Source organism: Pseudomyrmex gracilis, unplaced genomic scaffold (assembly GCF_002006095.1).
Source record: "Pseudomyrmex gracilis isolate BER0280 unplaced genomic scaffold, ASM200609v1 scaffold_57, whole genome shotgun sequence".
NCBI lineage: Eukaryota > Metazoa > Arthropoda > Insecta > Hymenoptera > Formicidae > Pseudomyrmex > Pseudomyrmex gracilis.
In genome coordinates, this window is record NW_018020641.1 from 36,100 (window position 1) to 49,014 (window position 12,915).

The 12,915-nt window shown below is 38.6% G+C and overlaps 1 protein-coding gene across 3 annotated transcripts in view; it reads right to left on the minus strand.

The window, feature by feature from the left end:
* LOC109853971 overlaps positions 1–12,915 on the minus strand; it is a 53,604-nt gene that overhangs the window by 9,493 nt on the left and 31,196 nt on the right. For all 3 annotated transcript variants that reach the window (XM_020426596.1, XM_020426597.1, XM_020426598.1), the window contains one exon: positions 2,906–3,091. In XM_020426596.1, coding sequence (XP_020282185.1) covers positions 2,906–3,091 — 186 coding nt within the window. The remainder of the gene's footprint in view (positions 1–2,905; positions 3,092–12,915) is intronic.

Below are 12,915 nucleotides of genomic sequence, written 5' to 3' on the forward strand. Positions count from 1 at the left end.
TATGTAGAGATAAAAAGCAATAATCAACTAAATAAATCTGTAATGGTATTTCACGATTGATACTCAAACTGCTTTAATTTGCAATTCTATAATTTCTTATAAAATTTGTAAAAACATTTGTAGAGTTTGAGAAATAAGATTATTGGAGAAATATCGGTTTTTAATATCGCGAAAAAAATTAATACAAATAAAATATCGCGGATGTCAGCAGTGAATTAGTTAATAATTCAAGATCAATATAACGACATACTCTGATAAAAAGTCCATTGACTCCATGTCTAATTAAGCAATTAGATGAGTGCGGCAAGGTTCTTATCTGATTGTTTTACTGAACCTTTTCTAGGCAGGTCACGGTTCCCGACAAAGTCGTCGTTCCTTTGGTCGCTATCTTTGGCACGCCTCGCTTCTAACTTGGATACTTTTGGATCATCCCGAATTCCAACTCACAAGAGTCTCTCGTAACTTCCACGACGCCAAATTGAAAACATGTTTGCTCGAAACGATTTAAAAGTCATAAAAGTGACCAAGAATAAATCAGATACGTTTAATTATCAAATATTCTATGTAAATTTTCAACTATTAAACAACAATTAAAATTGAATTTTATATCAAAATTAAAATTACAGATCGTTTTTAAATAATTGTTGTGCTGATTAAAATAATATAATTTGCATAAAATTGCTAACAAAGAAAAATGCACAGTAGTATAGTCGTGTAGTATGAACTACCAGAAATACACACGGAAGCAAAATGTTACGTGGAAAAAGTCAATAACTGCTGCGATTATTCTCCTTTGTTTCACAAAAGATTCACTCGCGCGATTGTTTTTTTCACGTATTTTTTTCATGATATTTACTGATAAAAAAAATGTAAATTTTTTGATTATAGAAAGAGTAAAGTACTCTTTATATAAGAAATTTACAAAACTTTACGTGTGTGAAACAAAAGTTTTATATATATATATATATAGAAATACGTCTTTAAAAAACTAAGAAAAATATAAAATCTACCTAACAAGAAGTCTTGAAAGATGTAAAACTGAAAATTCGAGATGATTTACAAGCATTGTATAACCGCGTCGCAGAATCGTCATTCGGATTTATATTATTCGGAGCAGCTCAAGTGATTTTCGTAAAAAATACGTAACTACATGTATACATATGTATACACAATAAAAAAAAACATTGATAACACTGCGTTTGCATTATGAATTGCAAAACTAGAACGCGCGTTTTTCATTACAGATTGCAATCGGCAGGTTACGCGCGCGGCTATTCAAATCATAAAGTTTCAGCGAGCATTCCAAACGTGCGAGAAAACCGTGTGTGACACGCATCCCTGCTCACGCACGTGTATGAAAAAAACAAAAGAGAAAGAGAGAGATATGGGATATGAGAAAGATAAAAAAAAAAAAAGATCTTGGAAAGTCACACAAACAATCGTACGGCGAAGCGAATCTCGGCAACGATCTCGGCAACCGCCTTCCGGACTCACTCGTCGTCGAAGCCAATCGTGTTTCGATTCTTAATCCCGATGGAAGAAAGATCTCGCGGGATCACTGCACTGACTCGTTCACTGTGTCACTATGTCACTGGCCTTATCACCGTAACCCGCCGCTGGACCGTGGCGTTATCATCGCGTCATCAAGACGCAGCAATCCCGAGGATTAGCGCTTTCGCGATCGGCTGCATTCGATAGCATCGGAGGGAGGAACAAAAAAAAAGAGAGAGCGCGCTTTCTTGGGAAAGGGAGAAGATAAAAAAACAGAAGAGAGAGAGAGAGAGAGAAAGAGAAAAAGAGAGAAAGGGGAAAAGGAGGAGGAGAAAGACAGACCGATTTGAAGGGAGAAACAGCGATGGAACGCGCGCGCGAATTGTTCACCGATGCAGCCGACAGCACGACTGGCGGCGGCGGCCTTACCGCACCTCTGCACATCCACCCACGCTATATCGATCTCTTCCCGTCCTCCTCCACCTCGTCGTTGCGCCTCTCCTCCGTCTCGCTTCTCTCGGCACTTCCGAGTACGTATTCGCACCGGGACCGGGAGCGCAGTGTGGCGGCGGTGTCGGCGCTGCTGCCCGCGATTCGGTGAGGAGGAGGTTACTGCTGGTGGTATAAGCTCTACGTTGAGCTCAGATACATTTGTATTGTACGCGGAGATTGTGTAGGCGCTGAGCATGCGCGCAGGTGTGTATATATGCGTGTGTATGAATGGATAGCAAAATCGTATATATGTACATGTATATGTGTAAGACGAGGAGTAATATCATAGTATCGCCGAGCGCGGGGATGGCGCATCCTTAATATTATATAAAGGGTATTGAGAATAGAGAGATATGCGCGTGTTTTACTTCGTAGAATTTTCGAAAGATAAAAAAAATTCTCTTTAATTACACGATATCGGGTCGGTTGTAAACGAGCACAAAAATAAATAGTCTTCACGAGATAACGATGACAGTGTAACGGATAATACACTATCTATCACGAATAGGCCGCAACTGTGGAGAACCATCGCAAATAATTTGGTAGCGCGGCGGTACCAGGCGACAGAGACACGAGGCGAGGAGGGGATTGAGAGAAAGGAACGTCACTTCCGGCCCATTAAGACAGTCAAGGGTCGCGCGAATCGTGCGCGGGAGGCTAATTATTCCGGGGACAGTGTCTCTCATTTTCGATAATTTTGTTATATGTTTTTCTTAATTTGTTGTTTTTTTGTAATAATAATTTTTTCAAAAACATAATAATATAATGTATTTTATATATAAAAAGTCAATTATATTTTTTTTTCTAACAAGTTAATTTTTCGAGATAATAGTTGTTGATTATTCGCAAAAACTTGCGAACAATTCATGATAAGAAAACTCCGCAAAGAATTTATTGTAACAAGATACACAGTGAAACTTACCTGATCTGCGCGTGGTAGGCAGGTGTGGTGTGTTCGGTGTGCGTGGTCAAAAGTTCCGCGGTATTGTTGGCCATATCTATCGGATGTCCTATCGAGTGCGTGATCGGCTCCAGCAAGAGAACGCCGGGCGTCGCCGGCGACGGTTGTGGACCTAGCAACGAGACGCGTACTTTTTCTCTACCCTCACTGAAATAAAAAAATCATTTTTTTTTTGTTTAAATGTCTGTCAACACTTTTATATTAAAATAAGAATATTGTTCTATATTTATAACAGAATATTTGTGGGATAAATTATAGTAACATATAATAGAGACATATGTTTTATATATAGAGAGAGAAATGGGGTAATGGTTTGTATCTATAGCCTATAAGTGTAACGTCTTTTCCTTCTACTAGCAATGCAATTTCTGAGTAACTCACTTTCACGTTCTTCATTGAAGGCGCTTAACGACCGTCTTTGTGTTCGACGAACCAACGGGTCTCGGATAACAAAGTAAAGAACGGATTTCCGCTACTTTTTGCGAGACTCGTGAAAAAAATAAGCCGAGCGAAATTTAACGATTTAACTTCCGCTTTTGTCGCCACGCCTCTTCGCGTGTCCTATCGTCAGGAGCGCGCAGCACCATTTCTCGCAAACGCCCGTGTTGCACGCACACATGCAAGATAATTCACTCTCACATATATATACCTAAGGTAATTCTTTGCTAGCTGGGTGAAAGAATAAGCGTATAACACAACAATAAATAAATCTTTCGCGTTTTTTTTTTTAGTAAAATTTTAATTAGAAATATCAAACACAAATACATAAAACTGTTCAAAAATATTTATGATTAAAAATGGTAAAAAATTATCTTTATTTTATAATATATATTTTTCGGTTAAATGGAATAAAAGTTATAATTAATTTCTTAGAAAAGCTTGGAAAAAACCGTAAAACGTTTCAATTCCATCTTACGCCCGGAGCATTTTGAACGCGTGTTTATCCAGCAAGCGACGAGGCAAGTCGCTCGTCTGATTGCTCGTTTGCCGCTTACATAACTTTCCGACGATGTCATTCACGTTACGCATCGCGGTGCAGCGTCGTTGATGGACCGAGAGATTTCTCGTTGGGATGATGTTGTTGTGTGGTATACAAATATAAGAGAGGGGGACGTGTGCGTCGGAATTGCAACGAACGAATATGCGCAACGCAATTCCGAAAACTCCGTGACATTCTATTCCTTAATCCCTACCGTGCTCAAAGTATCATATTTGTAATACCTGTCGAAAAAGTAGTGTCGAAAGTATTGATTTTATGTATATTATTTTGACTAATAGATTGACGTATATAGAATATCTTACGTATCTTCAACATTCAACTTGAAGAATTTTATTTCTGATGATGATCGAAATCGAGAATCGAAACGTAAAATATTATTTTATCAACTAAATATGTAAATATATAAATTCTATTAATTAATAAATATGTTGAACTACTTGCATTAGCTTTTTTGTGGATGCCGTATTTCATTAATTAGTTTGTTTAACTTGGTGCATCTCTTTTGTATTTTATTTTATTTTATTTTATTCTTTTTTAGATATTTCCTTTCTTTTTTTACGCTCTTTAACATGTTAATAATACAGCTTTTTTTTTCCTGTCGTTAAAGTAATTTCGCGAAAATTGGCGAAATTTCTCAATTTATGTATCTTGGAATTAGTCATTATCCGCAATGTGAGTGAGAAGGTTAATTTGTAATAATTAACCCTATACTGGCTTAATTCAAGAAATAAGATCTTCTCGCATGAAACATCCATCATGATTATGTCTTCTTACATACACGAACGAAGAATATCATTGATTAGGTGATTTGTCGTCGATTTGATAACAAATTTGCAGAGAGATTAATTGAACGGTATCTACGAAAAATGAGACGAGTGAGAACAATGCCCCAAGCGCAATATCAGCGGATGATGAGTTTCAATTCGGAATTTCGCCATCGTTCGTTTACATTTTTGCGAAAATCCCCCGCATACACGTGTTGCACAAGTGGCACTTTGCCAGCGCGCGTACAACAGACTGCCAACTGTCGAGAGTGCATATCAGGGTGGCGCGGCTTTGTGCTATGAATCTTTAAAATGGCCGCTTCATAATTCGCGCAATGAACAATCGGGAAAGACAAGAGCTCTCTTTCTTTCTCTCTCTCTGTCTGTCTTTCGAAAAAGCGCAATATCTAAAGTGCAGTTCTCTTCTATTTTCGTCCACGCTGCGGGAAAGATGTCCGATTCACGTTTCACGTGCTATTGCGAATAATTCATGTCGCGGTGAGTGCCAAAAGACGAATAAAACGTAAGGAAAGATACGAAAGAAATTAATACTAATGAGAGAGAACACAAAAAATAGAAAAAGTATGTTCTAAATAGATACTTGTACAGATAATTTAAAATGGCCGCTTTATAGTAAACATTGCGAGAAGTTTCACTTGCTTTAATAGCCGAAGTAAAAATATAAGCGAGACGACTCTGCATGGAATCTAAAAAAAATCAGATGCGACTCCTGAGGATATTATTTTTTGTAGTTTTTTTTAAATTAAAATTAATTTGAATAAATATGTAACGTTAATTTACACTTTAAAAAATATTTCGTATGTTAATTCAACGCATATTTTTAAAAACTATCATTTCTCTTAGTTGGAAACTATCAAAACCGCATTTAGATTATTTATTTATACTCAGTAATTTATCCAAAAGTTAAATGTTATATGTGTGCGAGCGTTCCGCATCGCTAAATTGCGTCATTTCACCACCTGCTCATATTTGATGGATTCAGGACACGCTATATAAGTGCATCTATCTATCGTTTTACGTCGCGTACTCATGAAACTCGATTCGATGAATATCCTTAGGGAACTATTCCGCTGGTTTAGGAAGATGGAAGATCGGCATGTTTGAAAAAACGATCTCGAGAAAAATTGGCTGCATCTTGAAAGCTCATAGTCGGGTAAGGGAAAAGGGAATGGGATAATATTATATCGACATATTCCGCGGTGGCGCGTCACAGGGTTCTCGAGAGAAGAACGTAAGTACATATGCGCTTGTACTCACTGGAGAGTGTAGACTTTGCGAGAAAAAATGTGCCACGGAATGAAATGCGAATGTGTCATCGCGACAAAAATAGAAATTTAAGATACCGCTGAAAACACACGTGATAAACATTTAAAAGATAAAGATGTGAAAAAAAATGTGCGCGTAGTATATAAAATAAAATTCCGATGTTCGCAGGCGTGACGTGAGTCATTCGCCGAGATAAAAAATTGTGCGCGTTCAGCTGGGAATAGAGTTAACGAGGTATTTATTTTGCTTGATAAATAGGTCATTACGGCAATCTCATGCGCGCGTCCGATAAGCTACTAGGAGAGGTTTAGTGTTGAGCGTGTTAGCCTTCATCCACTTCTCGCTACTGCAGGCTGAAATTCATTGCTTTGATAGGTATATACACAATCACTTGTGATATCGCGGTTTACGTCGAATAATATCGAATACAAACCGTACAACCTGCAGTGTTTGTGACTTCTGAGAGCGTTTCGGTGTTGATAATTGAATGGTACAATCTCTCTGCAGCGTTTGACATCTGAGAATATTTTGGTGTTATAATAATCAAACGGTCATCACCGAAAGATGATGTAAAATATCGAGAAATTTGATAGGATAGCAATTTCTATCGACGAACAAAAAAAATCTTTAATTATACATAAATATTTTACATTTATACTTGAAACATGTTTTCAATTTTATCCGGTAACAGGTTTTATTACAGTTTTCGCCGATCGATGTAGGTCGCCTGCAAGTAGCCGTCTGCTGCCCTCGAACGAGGGATCCGTGTGAGTCTCTCCGTGAAAAAAAAAAGTGAGAACGATAGCTCGAGAACTCGGTCTTGTCGGAGGAATGCGCTTCGAGGGACTCATGATCTTGCGCAACATCCTCGACGGTCACGTGTAATCGACCAAAACGAGTCAACGGAGGATCGGAGAATCGAAGAGAGGGACCGAAAATGTCGGATGCAGACAGGACGAAGCTTGGGAACCGGTTTGCAACCACGGTTGCCGGCTGGTAGATTCAATCCTGCGCGTCAATAACGATTCCCTCGAACGCGCAAGGAAAGTGCGAAGAGTATACTCGCAGAATGTGTACCTTTCGATATGAAGCTGTCGCTCGAGATATGATGATCTTCGCGAGAAAGCTCGATAAAATAAACAAGAAAATGTGATGAAGAAGAGATGAAGACTGATCCTCGCATAGATAACAACTTCGAACTGAAATCCTCGAATCATACAAATTGATAATTCTTTCGAATCTGCGGGGTTTTATCAACTTAAATATTCGGAATCTCTTCAGAACTAAAGATTTAAGAATTTATACTCTATTATTTTTGCACTAAACAAACATTTGAATTCATATAAATAAATAAGACGTATAAATAAACGTATTTTGTACAAATAAAAAGATTATTTGCGCGAAAACATTGTCAAAATACGTTGAACACTTCTGAATTCCAAGATCGCTGAAAGATTTTCGCAGAGTCTCCGAGACTCTGTTGCATAATATCGATTTAACAGTTTGCACGATCTACACATGCTATTGTTGTTTACGCACTGACGCGCAGCAATAGGCACCGGAGTCTGGCGTCATCGGGTAGTTAAACACCTCACGAGTGAGGCCTTGAAACCGTGACATCACCATCCTAATCGCCTGCTTTATTCACGATCGGATCAACTCGTTATTTTCTCTAACATATTCCGGACGAAAACAAGATTAACTTTCTCATCAATTTTTAATGAGAAAAATCGAGCATTCGATACATTGAAAGTGATTGTGTATCAGCAAATTCGGTAGCCTGCACTAGTGCGCACTGAGTGCGACTTTCTCAATAAAAAAAAGTCGCACTCGGTGCGCACTAGTGCAACCTACCGAATTCGCTACTTATTACATGTTTTTGTGTATATTACATTAAAAAAAAAGAAAAAAAAAGTTGATCATTTTGTGATTTTGAATATCTTATAAAATGTGAACACTGAAAATTAATGCCATGCGAGTTCTGCAAATATTAATCGAATCGATGATATCATTGAACAGGAATTCAACCCACACAACGCGCTCGGGAAAATTATATATATATATATATATTAAAACCAAGTAGCTTTAATCTAGCACAAGGTTGATCCAAGTGTTATTACTCACAGCTTCGTTCGCAAAAAAACAATGCATTCTAACTCCAAGTCGCGATAATTTGAAATTAATAAATATCAACTTGCTTGCCACAAGGTTGCGGAACGATAAGCTCGACACGCTATTCTGAATACGTACACATAGGTGCGTATTGGTGCTGTACGTGTCAGATGTTAAAAGTCTATTTTCGATGAAAATCGTATACAATGAGAATCGATAGAGGCGAGTGTCTGAAACTCATAAACAAGTTGTGATAAGCGCGATCGTAAAACTGCAGTCAGCAAACGTACTTGCTTATGTATGTATCAACACTAAAAAAAAACTTTGCTAAACAACATTTTTTATACGAACATTTTTTATATGAATATTCAGAAAAGCGTACGGTGAATTGAGTAAAAAAACTTCCCTTGCTTGATATCAATACGTAATACGGAAAATATTAAAAACTTGCGTTGATTGCGCGCAAAGATAACAATTAATGACGCGAGTGATCTTACAATTAATTCGGCTTGGTTTTTTTTTTTTTTACTGCAACGTAGTTTTTGACGTGATCTCGAATCGAATCGCTCGAATTGTCGTACTTTTACGAGGCAACGCGTAAAACTTGAGCAAATATTTTATCGTGCCGCGCATCTCTGGCGTGACGGGCATTTCTTGTGAAATTATTTAAGAGTCACTTTTGTAGCGAAGAAAAATAAAAAAAATAAAAAAAAAAAGAGAGAAACAGAAGTATTTGTTACGAGTGTTTGGTTTGTGATCGTTACATATGATCCCGTAAAGTATACAATTTTTCGCATTATATACGCTATAATTATAAAAATATTTTATATTAATATTGTGTGTGTTTTTCCGTTTATTATGCGTATTACAAAGTTTATTTTATAATTTAACGCGACTTCTTAGAACAAAGTCGTCTACGACAATGTGGTCTAAAAGACAAGTTTATTACGACTTTGCATTATAATGACTATTATAATGCAAACCAACACATGCTTCGTGACGTGAAACACTCGCGGTTTAATCGTGCGTGCTTTCCGCGTGCGAGAACATGGAGACGCGGTCGATAATATACTTTTTTTTCCTTCAAATATACATTTTTATATATATTGCAATTCACATTTCGATGTTTCGCGCGCGACGGAATATAGAAACTACTATAAAGCTACATCGTTATATATACGAACTCGTTTTACAAATGTGCGATGTACGTCGTATTTATTACGTTCACCTGAATATTGACACATATATCGAAGATGAAATTACTGACCTATCATTTGACAACGAAATCCTTTCCACGCTAAACGAGGGAGCTTTGATGAACGTGCGATTATTACCAGAAGATTTCCGAAGACACGTTCTACTTTCCCGTTTTTGAAAAAGAAATTCAGAACTCGGTCGATTTATACCTGAAGGGTCGACAAGTCTACTTTTCTGCGACGACGCGCGAGCATGATGTTTCCGGAGAAACGGGCAGGGAGAATGGCTGCAGTGTGTCAAGATGGCCTGTTACTATGGCGACCACCGGGTGGATCTCTGCGCGTCTCTTTCCGCGTGTCCTCTCACCGGTAGTGAGACGGGCACTGATACTGGCGCGCTCGAGAGAATACTATCGAGTACTTGTAGCGTGTGTATATCGATCTCTCCTCCGCCACTTCCTATTGTTTGCGGCAACGTCGATCCTTAAGGACGTCACGGTTTAGGTTTAGCTCGAGCGTCCTACCGCGAATTGCCAATAATTTGTCACCGTCATCGTCAACAAATTGCCAAATATATTCTCGCGCTTGGATTTTATATTGAATACCATATGTATACTTCCTTCGGAATTAGAAAATTACATGATTGATTTTCATTTTGGTAATTAAGTAGATGACCGGATTTAACAATTAATTTTATTGACACCTATAACGTTCAAAAGAAATTTCACAATTCCCGGGGAAAAGGTCACTCCTAATGTGTGGATCAAAATGATCAAATTATTCTTCTCCAATCTTCGCTCGTTCATCAGCAACACGCAAACATTCGTCGGCTCGGGAGAATTAGCGCTTCACTGCTCTGTTTTCCATTTCCTATTCACTTCCCCGCGAACTAAACACACCGGCAGGCCTGTCCTTTTTGCAATTTTCCTACCAGATCGATGCGAGTCCGCTATTAGGGACAGACTCACCGGCGACGCGATTCGATCGGCAACAACGCGACCTTTCACCCGAGTACGCGCTCGATCGAGGATTATACAGGGTGATTCGCCGCTTGTCACGAATTTAAATAGGTTTCCGGTCTCGAAGTTTTTTACACGTCGGTTGTAAATTATTCTATTACAGCCGATTAATCGACTTATTTGACTTCCTTTAAACTTATTTGATACATCCTTTTTGTGATACAGGATGTGTGATAATCGATGATGTGACAAGCGATAAAAAAGCCATTTTTTTTATCACATACATAAATCAATTCACAAACACAGTGTACTTATCAAAATACCGAATATTAAAAAATGACAAAATCGATTATAACAACATTAGTCGCGATTATCATGAAATTAGATAACTAATGATTCATCGAGTGAATTTTTGAACTCTCTGAAAACTTTGTCGTACGCCAAAAACCTGGTCTGGAAGAGAGAGCTCCTTTTCTCTGGGCGTGTACGTACCTTTCCCGAACGTCCTGCGGCTCGCGAACGAAATGATCGAGCGAGATCGGAGCAATGAAAAATGTCTTCCGAGCGCTCAAAATCGAGGTTTTTCGATCGTTTTTGATTAATCGAATGAGCTCTGAATTTACAGAACAACCGGTTATAGCCGGTGCGACGTGCCGTATTGTCAAGAAAACAGTTTTTACCTGACGAATGGTGTACGCGCGCAGCGTGGCCTCTAAAATCCACGGGGCCGAGCGGTCGATCGATCTCTCTCTCTCTCTTCCTCGCAGTCAGCGATCCTCTTCCAAAAAAAAGAGCCTAGTTGCGAATCGCGCGGAGGAAAACTCGATCAACAACGCGACTCCGTGCACGTCGAGAGGACACGAGCGTACTGAACTGACGTTGTTTCGCTCCGAGACGCCGCGCTCTCGCGTTCCTCGCTTATCCCGGCTCGATGATTGGCGGAGAAAGGAAGAAGGAGAGATAATGAACGAGAGATCCAAGTGGGAGGGAGCACGCGTGTGTATACGCACGTCGCGACGCGTGTTAAGGAGAGCCAGCAGTCGAAGAATGGTAAGAGCGCTGACTGGGGAGAGAAGAAGAAAGAAAAGAGAGAGACGGGTGGAGAAGAGGGAAGGAAAAGGCGCGGGTGGTTAACTGCTTGCGCGCGACATCGTATGTGTGCACGCACCAACACGGGGAACGCAAGACGAACGATAATTCGTCGGAGCGGCGGAGTCTCGGTCGGCTTCAGTGCACTTCAGGTTCAGCTGCGTTCGAGTCACTAAACGGCGCCGACAAGCGCGCGACGCACGCGCTTCTCTTTCTCGACAAGGACTTCAACCCGGTTCGCGGGATTCGCGAGGGTACCGACATCTGTTGCCTCACCAGTGGAACTTGTTCAAATCGATATTTTTTCTTGCTTCAGGTGTGCTCTTTCACCTGATCAAATATATCGGCTCATTAAGTACAAAACTTGACAAATATATGTATATATGTATGAATTACAATATGCAGTAGCGTTAAGGTTTTTCAAGACCACATTGAATCCTTTTCTCTTCGCGTTTTTTCCACATCGTCGAGTCGAATAATATATGATAAAAAAGAACAAAATCGAGGATACATATATGTAATATACATATTAAAAAATAATTATTATTGAGAATAAAACACTTTAGCTGCATTATTTGGTAGCTTTACTCAACGTGCGCGGTTTTACAATACTTTGGTACAAGAATCACGCGCGCGTGATTACAAAACCTGCGACATACGTAACTGTGTACGTATAAAGAAGCGCGCGATGATCTCACCGGCACACAACAGCTGATCCGTTAAAAAAAGGTTTGCTCACGTTTCACACGGCTATACTTTGCAGTTTTCGTAAGCTCGCCAAGATCACATTCGCGATCGCGTTATTGCAAGAGCGACGTTACATGTTCCGATCACGATTGGCTTAATTGCCACCGACTGAAAGAATATTCTCAAATAATACTACTGTAATCATCGCAAGAAATTCATAATCACATCGCAATCTTATCGTTATGTAATATTGACATAGCATGATATAACCTGCTCATCGAAGCCGTGCAGTTAGCACTCCAACACATCGGAATTTCGCAGTTCTGATTGGAGTTCTTATTTTGAATAGATTGTGAAAAATTTTCTGTAATTTACTCGACATTTCTTACAAACAATTTTCTTTTCGTTATCAAGTTATGATTTTTTTTCGTTACAAGTATGTTTTCTAAAAGAATAATTATTTTAAAATTAAGTTAAAAATTAATTTCAAATTACATTTAAAAAATTTAAATCTAATTTTACCCTTGGTGATTTTATATTATTTATATTACCTTTGTTATTATATTATTTTACACTCGCATGTTACAAAAACAAAGTGTTTTTAAAATAACAATTTCCATCTCTTTTGAACGTACACCGTTACATTCTTAGAAGACAACGTGTCATCTTCAGGGTTATCTCCATATCTCCACCCACGTATATCACTCTTAATAGCTGGCTACTTATCGCGTTTGATCCGGTTAAACGATGTTGCTCGCGTCAGGAATATCTAATATCTTCGATGTTCGTGATAAAAACGTTTAAGAAATGAGTTACTAACGAAAGTGTATACTTTCTTATATATATATATATATATATATATATATATATATATATA